The sequence below is a fragment of the Nicotiana tomentosiformis genome, chromosome 7 (assembly GCF_000390325.3).
Source record: "Nicotiana tomentosiformis chromosome 7, ASM39032v3, whole genome shotgun sequence".
NCBI lineage: Eukaryota > Viridiplantae > Streptophyta > Magnoliopsida > Solanales > Solanaceae > Nicotiana > Nicotiana tomentosiformis.
Genome location: NC_090818.1, coordinates 26,735,879 through 26,754,498, shown reverse-complemented (window position 1 = coordinate 26,754,498; position 18,620 = coordinate 26,735,879). Strand labels below are relative to the sequence as shown.

Below are 18,620 nucleotides of genomic sequence, written 5' to 3'. Positions count from 1 at the left end.
GTGAGCGCCCCTAGGTATTGGTTGACCACGTCTCATCCTTGTTTTCCCAAATCCTCACACCACATGTGGAGTGCTAGTGGAATCTGATCCATAACCTTCACAGGTAAGTTCTGAACGGTGCTCATTCTGCACATTTTTAAATTAGGGTGACCAGATTAAAATTTTGTACAAAACTGACCATGAAAAGATTATTTTTTGCAAAACACAACCGAAAACAAGTCACGGCTACTTTGCAAATACGACCTTACAACACTTCGGAGGAGAAGATTTTAGGGTTGTGTTTGCTAAGTGGCCAATTTTTTTCTTTTTATGTTTTTTTTTTCTTCTTCTTCTTCTTTTTTTTTAAAAAACACAATGAGCGGCTATTCTTTGCAAAACAACCTTCCGGCGTCCCGTCGGGATATTTTTGGCTATTTGGGCAAAAATAGCAACGCAGAACTTTATTTATGACAACATTTCCCTATTTTGATTATTTTTGCAAAAATGGGACTGGACCCGATGAGGGTTGTCTACGTATCCCACACCTGGTGGGAATCAAACCCGCGTAGTTCAGTGAGTTTTGACTCGTGGAAAAATAGGACTTATTTTTTTTTTCAAAGACTCATCCCTTTCTTTTCTCTCTTTTTTTTAAAAAAAAAAAAAATTCGGCAGAGTTTCAGGATATTTTGAACACTGGTATTTTCCGGATGTTTCTCTATCCTACCTCACTTCTTGATTTTGCTTGATTTTCTTTCCCTATTCTAAAAGCCGGTCAACATACAAGCCGGTCAACATACAAGCCGAAACTGATAAATGCACAAGTAGCATGTAAAAAATGCATCAGAATGGTCTTTTAAATTGGGTACACATATCCTAGACAGACACAACCCCTGTGTTGAGTCCCTAAGGTCAAATGCACGTGATGCAAACAAACGTTCCTACTAGGAATCTAGAATGAGGCTATGTTATTCTAAATTTGAATCCTGAAGTGTGTTGTTCTAGACCTGGCTCACCCGAACGGACAACTCGAGCCGGGGGGGGGGGCAACATACCGGTAACCAAAAGGCCATCCGGCTTTGTAACTGATCCGATCCTCGTTCTAAATTAGGATATGACACTAACATAAAAGAAGTCACGCCAGCGTGCACTTCCCAAAAGATTTAGAAGACTTAGAGAGGAGAATGGATTCGTGACAGTTTATATACAGTCCAAACAATATTAAAGCAGTAAAAATAGGCATTTAGCACATTAGGCTCAAACACGTAAAAAATCAGATAATAAGTAAAAGCCAAGTATAACAGTCATCTAAGCTCGAATTCTGAACCCTGAACCAGAGATTCTGGGTTCGATCCCCAGCAGAGTCGCCAGACCTGTCACACCTCCTTTTTCCCGAACGGGGATATTAGGGGAGTTTTTTCAATTAAAGTGACAATATCCAAGATGGGATTATTTATTAAATTGAGAGTCGCCACTTAGAATAAGTTATGGTGTCCCCAAGTCACCGGTTTATTTTAAATCCCAAATCGAGGAAATTTGACTCTATTTATGGTCCGCGAACACAGAAGACTGGGTAAGGAATTCTGTTAATCCGGGAGAAGGTGTGAGGCAATCCCGAGTTTCGTGGTTTTAGCACGGTCGCTCAACTATTAATAATTGGCCTAATTATCTGATTTAATACATATTTTAAAAGCCAATTGTGTATTTTTTTACTTTTTAACCGCTTTTAATTGTTTATGGAATTATTTCTGGAACAAGTCACAATGTCGTACACTTGTCATTTTGGCACACGTCGCAAACCGAACCACATGAAATGTACCCGCGACTTACGACATGCTTATTTTTTATTATTATTTGAAGTTGTAAGATCGAGTCACGTGAAACGCACGCTTGATTTAGGGTTTACGTATCATGACTATGCCACGGGAGCCGTACCCATAGTCACGATGATTGATTATTCGTTCCTAAAGTAAACTACAATATTTATTGGTATTTCTTTCTATGATCGGGATTAAGTGTGAAGTCTAGAATTCATGGATCTTCATATGTGGAGAGTAGTTCATTATTTTAGATTATTAACAAAGTTATTTTGGAGAAAAGCATTAGAATTACTAGAATTGCTTTGGTAGTCATTTTTATATATAAAAAAAACTCATATGTGCATACAGTGATTTCAAAGAGACTTTACAATGTTTCAAAGAGTTTGGGCTTCTGCAACAAATCCACCGGTACAGAGTGCTAGCCATGGTGACCCAGACAAACACAATTCATGGTCTAAGAACTCTGTTCAACTCAAAATCACGGGGATTCAGCAATTGGCATTTATGAACTACAAAGTCCCCCAATCTAAAACTAATTTCATGTTCCTATTATATGCTAGATAAAAGTGCTAGTTGACTCTTAGGAAATCTATGCAAACAACAGTCACCCGCGTACAAATTTTGCTAATCACTAAAACCCCAAAATATAGTCATTACAGGTTCATTTCATACTAATTTTGCATAACAAAAAAAAGACAAACAGAATTTCAAAGTTCAAAATCCAAGGAATTCGAACAATGTCCAAATAACACATACAGTTATTTATGAATTCACCTCATGTCCTTATTTCTCAGTGTACTCGGTCTTTGACAGACGAAGCATTTTAAAATGACGAGGAGTAGAGACAGCTTCATCGTTATTTACATATTGGTTGATTACAACCATAAATGAACAAGCAATAAATCTATGTTTCTTCTTATGTAAACTTTAAAACAGAATACGACAATAGGGATACAAAATACCAAAAGCAGAAACAAAGCAATAAAGCTTTAAAGCTGAACGAAACTAATTCCATTAACTTCATTATCCACATGCGTCTTACATCAGATATACATTTCCCATCCAACTAGCAATCCAAAGTTCAAAGAAATACTTGGACTGGAACAAAAGCAACAGGAAAATGAGACACTGGTTTTGGCGAAGTCCAGCTTAGAGCAGCAAAGAGAAGTAAAGGAGAAAATAAATCTCTGAAAAGAAACTAGGCAGAAGAAACAGCAAGCAAAAACAGTAGTAGAAAACCAACAACACAACAGCTTCAAACTCAAACCCAGAAATCCAGAAAATGACCCAAAATCCGTATGAGATGAGAGTAGAAAAAGATGAAAAAATACAGAGTCAATTCTGTGTGTGTATCTCTGTGAGTGAATATGCAAATTCCCCTTCCTTTTTTTTTGTCCTCCCTTTAGAATGTGAGGAAGAGTCCTCTTTTATAGAAGGTAGGAGTGTCCTTTGTATGAGGGAGAGGGAGTGTGTGATTATTCTGTCAGCGTGAATTCAGGAAAAAATAACCGAGGGGAGGGAATCTTTTTTAACTGAAAAGTGCCAGCTGCCACTTCTAGAAGCAGACTATCTGCTTAGGTTTGGGCCAAATGTTATGACCTAAATGGCCAAAGACCAAGCCCGGATCCGATATTAAAGAAAATAGCCCACAAAAGAAATGAAACAACAAATGCCATATTTCAAATAAAATCAGAGATTTGACTAAGTACTTAACTTTTAATTAATCTAAATCAGTTTATTAGTTGAACAAATTGAGCATGCAATTAACGACGAAGCTTAATCAACCAACTGAAAAAAAGAAAAAGAAGGAAAAATAACAAAACAAAAACAAACAAGAAAAACACAAAGCCGGAACAAATAAGGAAAAAGAATACTAATTTAAACGCTAAAGAAATGAGTAAACGAAACAACCCGACGGGCAACGGGAACGATGAACTCTAGCCGCGAATCGATGAAAGGACCGGACTCCGGTAACTTCAAAATGGGTCGAGACTAGCCTAGAATAAATGCTCTCAACAAGATTACTCGATGCATGTGAGTCTTGAACTAAAATAAACAGAAACACCAAAGTAATTTAGAAATAAACCAGACTGGGGTTTTTCTAGAATTTTAGATCTAAGATTCGCTAATTTTGGTGGGGTTTTTGATGAAATTGATGGGGGATTAGGGATTAGGAGGGTATGAGGGTTATAGGGTGCGAGTTTGAGAGGATTTGGAGTGGTGCCGCCGGCGTGGGGATTCTGGGCGGCTAGGGTTTGGAGTGAGTTTGAGAGAGAGAAAGACGAGGGGTTTGGGGGCGGCTAGGGTTTGGGTGAGTGAAAGAAAAGAGAGGAAAATGGGAGGGGTCTGAAGGGTTTGGGAGGGGGGAGGGGGAGTTACGGGCCGTTCGATCAAAGGAGATCACCCAACTTTTATGGCAAATGACAACCAACAAATTCTAGTTGATGCAAGCAAGATACAACACTTAAAAGTAATGAGGTAACTCAACAAAGAATTCTGGCGATATAAAAGTAAGATCTCGATTACACGCATAAATCCTGTAAAATTCTTTACGCTATCAGTACAATTTAACTAGTTATAGTAACGTACTCACCATTTTTTTATATTATATATCAACCAATGCTTATTACAAAGAGTTATTTGTAATTATTTTTAAAATGAGCACATTGCTTAAAAATTTAAACTATTTTTACACAATCAGTGAGTAGAAGTTATATAGAATGTATAGTACTCCTCAAACACAATTAGACCAACAACATTCAAAACGACAATCGCATTCCTGTGATAGTCCTTTTTACGTTTGTTCAACCTAGCTAGGCGTATTTCGTCCACTCCTCAAAGCCACCATAAACACAAAACGTAAACGTAAAAGATGAAACACCCATACCATGCAAAATACATGAACAAAAAGAAATACTTGAATAATGTTTTAATGCAAATAAAAAAATTGATGATTGAACAGACATTTCAGAGAAAAACTCAACTTTAATTAACAATGAGAAATGCTTACTTGAAATTTGTGTTTTTTTTCACCTTATGTTGGCTGACAAATGCAAGTGTTGAACTGCACAAGAAGAAGAATCATGGCTCAAATCCTATGCTGAAGAGGTATCAAGATTGGCTACAACGACACAGTCGAAAATATGGAAGTAAAGATGAATGGAATATGCGATTTGGAATATATCAATCAAGTGTTCAATTTATCGACTTCTTCAATTCCCTCAACCTTTCTTACAACCTCACTGACAATGCTTTTGCAGACATGACAAACTTGGAGTTTAAATCTAAGTATTTAGGTTATAAGAAACATAAACATTCAAAGCAATTAGCAGCACCAAATATCACGTGTGACAGATCTAGTTTGCCTATCAGTGTCGACTGGAGAAAGAGTGGAGTTGTTACACGAGTCAAGGATCAAAAAAATTGTGGTATGTTACACAGCTTTAATTTCTCTTCTTCTTTTTACAACCTCTTTGTTCTAGTTTAGAATATGAGCGGTAGCTACGGTGTTGGTTGCGGGTTCGGCTGAACCCAGTAGCTTTTGTTCAAATTCTGTATTTGTATTAAAAAATCCAATAAATATGTACAAATTATTAATTTAGAACCTGATAACTTAAAAGGATTATAATTCTGAACCTATTATGCTCAAATGCTAACTCCACTTTTGATTATTCTCACATAAGATAATATTAGATTATTTCGTATTAAATGTTTAAGTTAAATTCTACACATTGATGATATCAAAAATATCTCTACGTATAATTAGGTAACTTACAAGATCATTGCATTAGGTGCCACCCAAGATATCAAAGGCCCCAATTTTTGCTACTATTAGATATAATAAAACTATGTAATACATACAATTATAATTTTAAATTGTACATTTTTATTTTTGAAATTTGATTGAGGTTATTCAAATAAGAGAACAAATTATACTAAGTTTTATCTCTCACTACTTTAATACATCCCTATTGATTTTTTATTTTTCCTCCTCTGAACATATTCTTTTTTTTTTTTTCCAAAACGATTTTCCCAAATAAGTTATATATGAATGAATTGCAAATAAACATATGAATTATAAATACATACGATTTCCACGATTTTATTTTGCACTTCAAAAAACTAAAAGAATGAGCTATAAATAAAAATACATATGAATTGAATAAGTTAAGGCCACTTATTGAAATTTAGCTTTAGGCCACCAATTTTGTTGAGCCGTTTGTAGTCAATCATAAGGTAATTATGGGCAAATCTTTATAATAAATATCAATTAGTAACCTAATAATAATAATTAACCTGTAAAAAAATTATATTGTCAATATACATAACTTAAAAGTCCATGTTTCCGACTGCAGGAAGCTGTTGGGCATTTTCTGCAGTAGCAGCAGTTGAAGGCATAAACAAGATTAAAACAGGGAAATTAGTGTCACTATCAGAACAACAACTAGTGGACTGTGATGTTTACTCAGACAACCAGGGATGTAACGGAGGATTTATGGAAAAAGCTTTTGCTTTCATTAAGAAAAACGGTGGCATTACAACTGAAAAAAATTATCCTTACGTAGGAAAAGATCAGAGATGTAACACTACCAAAGCAAAACAACATGCAGTTACAATAAGTGGCTATGAAATGGTTCCTAAAAATGAGGAATCTCTTCAAGCTGCAGTTACCAAACAACCTATATCAGTGGCCATTGATGCAAGTGGCTATGATTTTCAGCTTTATGCTGGTGGGGTTTACTCTGGTTTTTGCGGAAATAGCCTAAATCATGGAGTGACGTTAATTGGCTATGGTGTAGATGATGGTGAGAAATATTGGCTAGTTAAGAATTCATGGGGTACTATGTGGGGTGAAGATGGTTATATCAAAATGAAGAGGGGGTCAAATGACCAAAAAGGAATATGTGGTATTGCTATGGAAGCTAGCTACCCTCTTAAGGAGGAGGAGTCTTGAACCATCAATTTGCAAAAGAAGCCATATGTCCTTCAAAATTGGGCCATATCAGTAATAGCTCTGTTGTGGTTACATTTATTTACTTTCAATAAAAGATTATGAAGAACTGCTATCAAATGTTAGGTTTACAATAGAGCACTAGTATAAGGACATGATCTAAATGAAACATAGGTCAGTAATTGTGACTTGTATCTAATTAAGAATTAGAATTGATTAATGAAAAATCTATGATTAGCAAGAAATCCAACTTTCTTCTTTTTTTTTTTTTTCTTTGCTCTCATTTGAGATGCCGTGATGCGGGTACCGAATGGGAAATTAAAACTATTATTAGAAAAAAAATATCTCTGCTTTTTCTTTGCTTCACCTTTAAACGTGTACCATTAGTATTAATCATTTTATTCACACCCTTAAGTTTAACTATTAAAAGTTGAGGATCATTCCGTTAGTGTTGGACCTAAACCGACCATAAGCTTATGGGACTATGAATGCCTAAAATTTTACACTCTAGTCACTGGATTTTGTGTTGTCTTTTAACAACTTTTACACAGATTCTTGAATAATTAATCTTTGTTCTACTTTCTAATAATTACAGTCGATACCATTCATCAAAATTTTAATTATACCTTGTAATTGTTCAATTAATATTACAGTAGCACAAATTATTAAGGGAAAACAGATTTTTGACCAAATAACAATGGAGCATGAGATGATTTTAAAAGAATATAATACAAAAAGAAAAGTAATCCTCTCGCTCTTTCTAATAGATCTTTCTAATTCTTAATTTTTTATCAGCCCAATTTTTATTTCTCTTGCGATTCTTTTATTGACTACCTAAATTCCAAAATCTATATGTTATGGTCGTTTAGGAGAAATAATGACAAAAAATAACGTCATACTCATGTTAGCATGTAATCCATATTTACTTTACTCGTAACGGTTTAAAAAAGTAAAACAACATATGTTACTAAGGTCTTACATACTCCCAACAACTACCTATAAATTTTTACACTCACCATCATTAATAATGATTTCATCTCTAAATCACAATCATTAAATACTAGTTTCTGTGGTTTCCTATATAAAGTGAAGTGATGGTCCTTCTTTCTACACAAACAAAGAAAGAAAAAACACTAAGTGAGAGAAATTGTGAAAAATGATGTCCAAAATGTTGAAAGAAGCAGTAATTCTCATGGTAATCACAACAATTGTGGTTTCTTTGGTTTCAGCACAAGATGATCCATATCATAAGTGCGTTGATGAATGTTATTCAACATGTTTTGCTGACATTGCTGGCTGCTATGAATACTGTAAACAAGAATGTAAACATCCCAATTTTTCTGCATCCAAATTTCATCAATGCTCTGTCGATTCTTGTCTCAAGCTTAAAGGAGGTCTCTCTTTTCTCTCCCCATATTTAATTTTATCAGTCTTTCTATCTATCTATCTCTATATCTCTCATACACAGTGGCAGAGCTTGGGGGTGGAAGGGTTTCGTCCGAACACCCTTCGTCGAGAAATTACACTTTGTATATAAGTTTAAAGAAAAATTTACGTAAACAAGATGTTGAATTCTCTTGACTTCTCCGCATGTTTAATTTTATTTTATTTTTTGAACCCCTTAATAAATTCCTGTCTTCGCTACTACTCACACACTCATTCGCTCTAACTGTGGAGTTATGATTTTGGAGATCTAATATTAAGCTTATTATGATTTAAATTATCTTTGTGCTACTATTAACAAAAATTCTTTATATGACAGATAAGAAGTTGATGGAGGTTTGCCTTAACGAATGTAGAAAGAACATTGATAAAGTCAAAGGTTGAGAAGTACCTCTGACGCTAGATTTATATAGCTGACCGCCAAAAAGAGAAAAACTTGTAATAAGATCCTTTGATTTGATGTAATAGAAATGATGTTTGCGTTCCTACTAAAGGTTTTACCTTTTAAAATAATGATTGCCTAAATTTGCTACTATGTGTTTCTTATTTTTGTTTATCTTCTTTTCCTTTAGTAGAGAAAATTAAACTTAACTCCCATAATGCTTTTAGTTTGGAAAACAACTTCTTCACTTTTTAAATGGACAGCAAATCCCTTTAATTTAGATCAATGACAAAAAATGCACCTGCCATTGCATGTATTTCAAATTTACAAAGACCTTTTAATTATGATGGACTATTATGATTATACTTTTTTCTTGAAAATGAAAAAGAAATACCTAGAAACACCCGAAAATATTGTATAGAAAATATTTTCATCTAACGGCCCTAAAATTTGAGATAAGGAAATAATCCATCATTCATCTTTTACTTGAAATAAAAATTTAACAAAACTCCTTTTGATTAACATTGGTTTTTAAAACTTTGAAATATAGCATATTACTTATAAACTGCATTAACCTTTTAATTTTTATACAATTCTACCCCTTCATTATTGATTACTGAAAAAATAATTTTATAATTTATTCATATTAATTAAGCCTTATTTCCTGACTTTTTGAAGGGAGATTTGTAGCCGTACCCTATATTTGTGTCACTTTTTAACCTGTATCTTATTTTTAAAAATTATTGATTTGGTAGTCAGCCGACAAAAAATTCGTAATAATATGACAATTATACCCATGACAAAAGATATAAAACTTGCATCACGCATTAATCGCGTGATCTGCAACCTCATTCGTGAAAATTTTCACATTGAAGCTAAAACTTCATGCTAATGCATGCTGAAGTTATTTATCTTGCAGTCTACAGTTTTTGTCATGAGTTTTATCCGAAACTTCAGTCTAAACATGTTGAAGTTTTTTAGTTCATTTGCTAAAATTTCAGACTAAACATGCTTAAGTTTTTGTCCTTGCAGTATGTAATTTTCTAAAGAGTTTTTGCTAATGCATGCTAAAGTTATTTAGTTTATACCAAAACATGTTGAAGTTTTGTCCTGCAGTCTACAGTTTTGTCATGAGTTTTATCCGAAACTTCAGTCTAAACAAGCTGAAGATTTTTAGTTCATTTGCTAAAACTTCAGACTAAACATGCTTACGTTTTTGTCTTGCAGTATGTAATTTTCTAATGAGTTTGTGATAATGCATGTTGAAGTTACTTAGTTTATTTGCTAAAATTTCATACCAAAACATGCTGAAGTTTTGTCTGACAGTCTATAGTTTTGTCATGAGTTTTATCCGAAATTTCAGTCTAAACAAGTTGAAGTTTTTTAGTTCATTTGCTAAAATTTTAGACTAAACATGCTTAAGTTTTTGTCTTGTAGTATGTAATTTTCTAATGAGTTTTTGATAATGCATGCTGAAATTACTTAGTTCATTTGCTAAAATTTCATACCAAAACATGCCGAAATTTTGTCCTACAGTCTACAGTTTTGTCATGAGTTTTATCCGAAACTTCAGTCTGAACAAGCAGAAGTTTTTTAGTTCATTTGCTAAAACTTCAGACTAAATATGCTTAAGTTTTTGTCTTGCAGTATGTAATTTTCTAATGAGTTTTTGTTAATGGATGCTGAAGTTATTTAGTTCATTTGCTAAAACTTCATACCAAAATATGATGAAGTTTTGTTCTGTAGTCTACAGTTTTGTCAATAGTCTTTTATTAAAGAAGGGCAAAATCGTCTTTTTTAAAATATTTTTAACAAAAAAACGGGTACAGATGCATACGAAAAAAAATAGGTACAAGTTAAAAAGGGGCAACCAAATAGGGCGCCCTATGCAATTTCTACCTTTTTGAAGATTCGGTTAGTAACTATATCATTTGGCCTTTTGAGTTTGATGTTAATGAGGCCCTTTATATCACTCAATAGGTGGGGGGAGGGGATGTTATTTTCCTAACTCAAAATGTTAAAGGGATCCTTAAGTAAAATTTACTCCTTTCTACTACTATATATGAGAGGGTATTTATGTATTATCCAAAATCTAACCAAGAAAGTTGTCATACAAAACATATACTATTAAGAATCAAATGTTATGTTTGAGGAATTGTTGTCCTTTTACAACAATATTAATAAAATTATAAGTTGTCCAAATAATAAATTTGAGATAAGGTGTTGAAATGAACATTGTGGCAGTCATTAATGGGATGGAATCTCGAGCAAGGAGAAGAAGAAATTGACAGCTAAGAGAGAAAGAAAGAGGCAGTTGAAAAGAGAGATATTTTACAGTTTTTTGAATTTATGTTATATGTCCAAATGTACAATGCACACACATGTATATAATTATACAATCTAAAACAATTCACTAACCGACCTTACTCCTATTGTGCTAACCGACTAACTAACCCCACTAACTAACATTTCTTCTAGAAGGGTACTACCATAATTACATGGTGTACAACTATGTATTTCAACACTCCCTCTCAAGTTGTGAATGAAAAATATTTTCCATTCCCAACTTGGATAAAAGAAACATGTGTTGCTGATGCCCCCAATGCTTTTGTCAGAACATCTGCAGGTTGACATTGAGTAGCAATATGAGTTGTTCTAATGATACCCTGCTGAATATTTTTCCTAATGAAGTGACAATCTATTTCGATGTGTTTTGTTCTCTCATGGTACATGGGGTTAGCTGCAATTTGCAATGCAGCCTTGTTGTCACAGTGCAACTCCATAGGCAACCTTAGATTCACTTGCAATTCCTTCAGCAGCCCTTTCAACCAAACTAGCTCGGCTACTGTATTTTCCATACTCATGTACTCTGCTTATGCAGAGCTTCTTGAGATAGTGTTTTGCTTTTTAGCCTTCTTGTAAATGAGTGAGTCTCTCAGCTTAATACAATACCCTGTCACTGATTTTCTTGACATGGGACATGAAGCCCAATCAGAATCACAAAATACACATACTTGTTCTTCACTTTTACTCTACATAAGCAATCCCAAACCTAGCTGCTTCTTAATGTACTTTACAACATGAAATGTTGCTTCATAGTGTGATCTTTTTGGTACATGCATGAACTGACTTAGGCATTGGATTGCATATGAAATGTCTGGCCTGGTAATTGTGAGGTATAATAGCTTCCCTATTAGTCTCTGATAACTCCTTCTGTCTACTAATGCCTCATCATGATTCCATGTATTGGTGCAACTATCAAACTCCATACTTGTGAGCTTCAGATTCTGTTCCATGGGTGTGTCTTCTGGTTTGGAGCCTGCTAAGCCTGTTTCTGAAATCATCTCAAGTGAATACTTCCTTTGTGACATCAGTATTCCTTCCTTTGACCTAGCAAATTCAATACCTAGGAAGTATATTAGCTCTCCTAGGTCCTTCAGTTTAAAGTTCTGTTGAAGTGATGCTTTAGCTAGGTTGATTTTTATTAAATCAATCCATGTTATTAGGATGTCATCCACATATACAAGTACTAGAACAAACTTGTCTTTGATCAGTCTAGTGAACAATGAATAGTCATGTTTGCTTTGTTGAAAACCAGCAGTTGTGAGGGCTTGTGTGAGTTTAAGATTCCACTGTCTAGAAGCTTGTTTCAACCCATAGAAAGATTTGATTAGTCTGCACACTTTGGACTCCCCTTGGATACCAAATCCATGGGGTAATGTCATGTAGACCTCCTCATCAAGGTCCCCATTTAGGAATGCATTGTGAACATCTATTTTGAAAATAAGCCAATGCTTTAGTGCAGCAATAGTACAACAGTTCTAACGGTAGTAAGCTTTGCTACAGGTGAAAAAGTATCATGGAAATCTAGCCCTTCCTGATGTGTGTACCCCTTAGCAACTAGTATTGCCTTAAATCTTTCCACTGACCCATCAGCATTATACTTAATCTTATACACCCACTTACATCCAATGGAAAATTTTCGAGCAGGAGATCTACTACTTGTAACGATCCGGCCGGTCGTTTTGATAGTAATAGCCATGATCCCCTATTTACTATTTCTCACATACCCTTTTCTGCTTAGGTGACTTACCAGGAGGTTTTGCTTTTGGTTTCAGAGTGTTTTGGGACACTTAGCCCCTAAATGAAGGTTTAAACCTTAGGATTTGGATCGTAGTCAGAACTGTGTGAAGACGACTCCGGAATGGAATTTCATCGGTTCCGTTAGCTCCGTTAGATGATTTGGGATTTAGGGGCGTGTCCGAATTTTATTTTGGAGGTATGTAGCTCATTTAGGCTTGAAATGGCAAAATTCGATTTTTTTGAGTTTCAGGTCAGTAGTGAAATTTTTTTATATCTGGGCCGGATTTTGATTTTGGAAGTTGGAGTAGGTCCGTAATGTTGAATATGACTTGTGTGCAAAATTTGGGGTCAATCGGACTTGGTTAGGTTGGTTTCGGCATCGGTTGTCGAATTTGGAAGTTTCAAGTTCTTTAAGTTTGAATCGGAGGATGATTTGTGATTTGAGCGTTATTTGATGTGGTTTGAGGATTCGACTAAGTTCGTATGGTGTTTTAGGACTTGTTGGTATGTTTGGTGGAGGTCCCGGGGATCTCGAGTGTGTTTCGGATGCTTAACGGATGAATTTTGGACATAGGAAAGTTGTTGAGTTTTTTTGCTGGTTCTAGTGTTTTGCACCTGCGGAGGGGAGACTGCAGGTGCGGGCTTGCACGTGCGGAAGACCAGGCGCATATGAGGAATTTGGAGGCTTGACTAGGGATCGTAAGTTCAAGGAATTTCCGCATCTGCGATGCCCGCAGATGCCCCTAAGGACTCGCACACGCGGAGAAAGACACCAGAAGCGGACAGTGTTCTGCAGGCACGCACGCGCAGGTGTGGCCCCCTGCCGCAGATGCGGACCCAGCCCTCTTAAGTGATTTCTGCACTTGCGAGGGATTTTCCGCAGGTGCGACCCATGGCCCGCAGGTGCGAAGATCGCTGGGCAAAAAAGGGGCAGAATCGAGGGTTGAGGTTCATATTCACAAATTTGATTTTTGAGCTCGGGAGAAGGCGATTTCTTGAGGGATTTCAGAGAAAACTTTGGGGTAATGATTCCTACCTGGTTTTTTGTTGTATTTCATTAATTTATAGTCGTTTTCTCCATTTAATTTCGGATTTAGATTGAAAAGTTGGGAAGATGGGGGGAAAAGTTCCCCAATCGAATTTTTGAGTTTTGAATGGGTTTTAGACATCGGATTTAGATGATTTTTGTACCAGTGATCTCGTGAGTGTATGGGTGTTCTTAATTGGTAACTTTTACCCGATTCCGAGACGTGGGTCCGAGTCGATTTTTTAGGACGGATTTCGGAATTTTTATTAAAATCGTGATTTCATAAATTAAATTAGTCTATTAAAGTTGTATTTATGATATGTAATTATTTTGGCTAGATTTGGGCCATTCGGAGTCGGATATTCGTGAAAAAGGCATTTTGACCTATTGATTAAGCTTGGTTCGAGGTAAGTGGCTTGTCTAACTTTGTGTAGGGGAAATCCCCTTAAGATTTGGAACTATTGTGATATGTGAGCACCGTGTACGTGAGGTGATGAGTACGGGCTAGTTATGGAAAAATCCGATTTTCTTTCTGAGCAGCAACATATTTTCCTTTTTTCTTTGAGTTATACAATTTTAATGAGTATTAATCTATTTTTATTCTTAATTGAGTTATTCCAATATGTGTAGCTATCATGTTTAGTCTAATACAACATGTCTACGTGTCTTATCTGCTTATGTGAATTCTGTGCAGCATGCTTAGTGATTTTCCTACTTCTTCCTTGACTAGTACTTAGTCTAAATCGTAAGATTTCGTGATGTAGTTGTATTTCTATTGTTTGCGCTGCATATTTACTTTGGGACTACAGAACGGTATTCTGGGAGATTCCCTTGTACTGTATATTTACTTTGGGACTACGGAACGGTATTTCGGGAGATCCCCTTGTACTGCATATTTACTTTGGGACTATGGAACGGTATTTCGGGAGATCCCCCTGTCTTGGATATTTACTTTTGGACTACGGAACGGTACTCCGGGAGATCCCCCTATACATTTACGTTTGGGACTACGAGGCGGTATCTCGGGAGATCCCCTGTTATATTTCTGTGTATTGAGCTGTTACCTTCTATGAATTCTTTCTTGTTAAATTTCAGTCTTTATTTTACTGCGATATTTCATTTTTGCCTTACTTCATTATCATATTCCAGTAGGGCCCGGACCTGACCTCGTCACTGCTCTACTGAGGTTAGGCTTGGCACTTACTGGGTACCGATTGTGGTGTACTCATGCTACTCTTCTGCACATATTTTGTGTGCAGATCCAGGTACTTCTTATCAGCCCCGCTACTAGCAGAGAGCATGCTGCGGTACGGAGACTTCAAAGTATATTTGCCGCATTCACAGACCTCGGGATCCCCCTCTATTCCCTCTTATGTCATTTACTTTCCTAACTTCTGTTATTAGACTCTGGTGTATAGAGATACTAGTTTCCTTCTGTAGATTGTGACTTATGATGTTCTGAGTTTTGGGATTACTGTGTATTTTGAACAGTTAGTTATTTAATTCATGTTTTCATTTCATTATTCCCACCAGAATTATCTCATTTCTTAAAGCTCAACGAATAGTTGAAAAGGGGTGTGACGTGTATCTAGCTTATGTGCGGGATGTCAGCATTGATACCCCTACAGTTGAGTCAGTTCTAGTAGTGAGGGACTTTCCAGATGTGTTTCCAGCTGATCTTCCAGAAATGCCTCCCGACAGAGATATTGATTTTGGCATTGATTTGTTGTCGGGAACTCAACCCATCTTTATTCCTTCATATCGTATGGCTCCTCCTGAGTTAAAGGAGTTGAAGGAGCAGTTACAGGAATTGCTTGATAAGGGTTTCATTTGGCCTAGTGTGTCACTTTGGGGTGCTCCTGTCTTATTTGTGAAGAAGAAGGATGGTTCTATGCGGATGTGTATTGATTACCGTCAGTTGAACAAAGTCAGAGTGAAGAACAGGTATCCATTGCCTCGTATTGATGACTTATTTGATCAGTTATAGGATGCCAGAGTGTTTTCCAAGATTGAATTACGTTCAGGCTATCATCAGTTGAAGATTTGGGAGCCAGATGTCCTGAAGATTGCTTTCAGGACTCGGTATGGTCATTACGAGTTCCTTGTGATGTCTTTTGGGCTGACCAATGCCCCAGCAACATTTATGCACTTGATGCACAGTGTGTTCCGGCCCTATATTGACTCATTCGTCATTGTGTTTATTGACAACATTCTGGTATACTCCCCGAGTCGGGAGGATCATGAGCAGCACCTGAGGACTGCACTTCAGACCTTAAGAGAAAAGAAGTTATATGAAAAATTTGCAAAGTGTGAGTTCTGGCTAGACTCAATGGCATTCTTGGGTCATATAGTATCGAGTGAGGGGATCCAGGTGGATCCGAAGAAGATTGAAGCAGTGCAGAGTTAGCCCAGACCGTCCTCAACTACGGAGATCCAGAGTTTTCTTGATTTGGTGGGGTATTACCGTCGATTTGTAGAGGGTTTCTCATCTATTGCAGCACCTATGACCAGGCTGACCCAGAAGGGTGCTCCGTTCAGGTGGACAGAGGAGTGTGATGAGAGCTTTTAGAAGCTCAAGACAGTTTTGACTACAGCCCCACTATTGATATTGTCTTCAGGTTCAGGGTCTTATACAGTTTATTGTGATGCGTCGCGAGTTGGCCTCGGCGCGGTGTTGATGCAGGACCGTAGGGTGATTACCTATGCATCCAGACAGTTGAAGGTGCATGGAAAAAACTATCTTGTCCACGACCTTGAGCTAGCAGCTATTGTTCATGCCTTGAAGATTTGGAGGCACTATTTGTACGGTGTCCCTTGTGAGATCTATACCGATCACCGGAGTTTGCAGTATCTGTTCAAGCCGAAAGAGCTTAATTTGCGTCAGAGGAGGTGGTTAGAGCTGCTTAAGGATTATGACATGACCATTTTGTACCATCCTGGGAAGGACAATGTGGTGGTCGATGCTATGAGTCGTCGGGCAGAGAGTTTGGGCAGTTTAGCATATCTACCAGCAGTAGAGAGGCCCATGGAATTGGATGTTCAGGCCTTAGCCATCCAGTTTGTGAGATTGGATATTTCTGAGTCGAGTCGAGTATTGGCTTGTATGGTCTATCGGTCTTCTCTTTATGATCATATCAGGGAGCGTCAGTATGATGACCCACATCTGCTTGTCCTTAAGGACACGGTCCAGGCTATGCTAAAGAGGACACTATTGAAGGTGATGGTGCATTGAGGATGTAGGGCAGGCTATGTGTGCCCAATGTAGATGTTTTGCGTGAGTTGATTCTTCAGGAAGCTCACAACTCATGGTACTCCATTCATCCGGGTGCCGCGAAGATGTATCAGGACATGAGGCAGCATTATTGGTGGAGGAGGATGAAAATGGACATAGTAGAGTATGTGGCTAGATGTCTAAATTACCAGCAGGTAAAGTATGAACATCAGTGACCGGGTAGGTTGCTTCAGAAGATAGAGATTCCGGAGTAGAAATGAGAGCGGATCACTATGGACTTTGTTGTTGGACTCCCACAGACTCAGCAGAAGTTTGATGCAGTTTGGGTGATTGTGGACAGGCTGACCAAGTCAGCTCATTTCATTCCTGTGATGACTACCTATTCTTCCGAGCAGCTAGCTCGAATCTACATCCGTGAGATCGTCAGGCTTCATGGTGTACCAGTATCTATTATCTTTGACCGGCGTACGTAATTTACATCATGGTTATGGAGAGCTGTACAACATGAGTTGGGTACTCAAGTTGAGTTGAGCATAGCATTTCACCCTCAGACGGATGGACAATCCAAGCGAACTATTCAGATATTGGAGGATATGCTCCGCGCTTATGTGATAGATTTTGGGGGTGCTTGGGACCAGTTCTTGCCACTTGCGGAGTTTGCTTACAACAACAGTTATCGGTCCAGCATTCAGATGGCACCGTATGAGGCTCTGTATGGTAGGCGGTGTCGGTCCCCAGTAGGTTGGTTCGAGTCGGGCGAGGCCAGATTATTGGGTACAGACTTGGTTCAGGATGCCTTGGAAAAGGTTAAGGTGATTCAGGATAGACTTCGCACAGCCTAGTTCAGACAGAAGAGTCACACGGACTGAAAGGTTCGCGATGTTGCATTCATGGTTGGAGAGCGGGTCTTGCTCCAGGTGTCGCCTATGAAGGGCGTTATGAGATTCAGAAAGAAGGGTAAGATGAGCCCAAGGTTCATTGGTCCTTTTGAGGTGTTGTGGCGTGTTGGGGAGGTTCTTATGAGCTTGCCTTACCTCCCAGTCTAGCAGGAGTTCATCCGGTATTTCATGTTTTGATGCTCCGGAAGTATCACGGTGATCCGGCTCACGTAATGGATTTCAGCTCAGTCCAGTTGGACAATGATCTATCTTATGTTTAGGAGCCAGTGGCTATTTTAGACAGGCAAGTCAGGAAGATAAGGTAAAAGAACATTACTTCTGTGAAGGTTCAGTGGAGGTGACAATCGATCGAGGAGGTGACTTGGGAGACCGAGCAGGATATGCGCAGCCGTTATCCTCATCTTTTCACCACTTCAGGTATGTCTCTACGCTCGTTCGAGGATGAACGATTGTTTTAAGAGGGGGAGGATGTAACGATCCGGCCGGTCGTTTTGACTTGCCGGGAGGTTCTGTTTTTAGTTTCGGAGTGTTTTGGGACACTTAGTCCCTAAATGGAGGTTTAAGCCTTAGGATTTGGACCGTATTCGGAACTATGTGAAGACGACTCCAGAATGGAATTCCGTCAGTTCCATTAGCTCTGTTAGGTGATTTTGGGTTTAGGGACGTGTCCGGATTTTGTTTTGGAGGTCCGTAGCTCATTTAGGTTTGAAATGGCGAAAGTCGAATTTTTAGAGTTTCGGGCCGGTAGTGGAATTTTTGATATCGGGGTCGGATTCCGATTCCGTAAATTGGAGTAGGTCCATAATA

The 18,620-nt window shown here is 37.5% G+C and overlaps 1 protein-coding gene across 1 annotated transcript; it reads left to right on the top strand.

The window, feature by feature from the left end:
- Window positions 1-4,748: 4,748 nt before the first annotated feature.
- On the top strand, window positions 4,749-6,955 carry LOC104103204 (KDEL-tailed cysteine endopeptidase CEP2). Its single transcript, XM_009611088.4, has 2 exons — window positions 4,749-5,224; window positions 6,152-6,955. Exons 1-2 carry the CDS (start codon window positions 4,792-4,794, stop codon window positions 6,748-6,750), a joined length of 1,032 nt encoding a protein of 343 aa, XP_009609383.2. The 5' UTR covers window positions 4,749-4,791; the 3' UTR covers window positions 6,751-6,955.
- Window positions 6,956-18,620: the final 11,665 nt, after the last annotated feature.

Excerpts from the sequence above, each read along its gene's own strand:
- LOC104103204 (XM_009611088.4), top strand. The coding sequence starts at position 4,792 with ATGAGAAATGCTTACTTGAAATTTGTGTTTTTTTTCACCTTATGTTGG. Across the intron at positions 5,225-6,151 it reads CAAGGATCAAAAAAATTGTG|GAAGCTGTTGGGCATTTTCT; the intron begins GTATGTTACACA and ends TTCCGACTGCAG.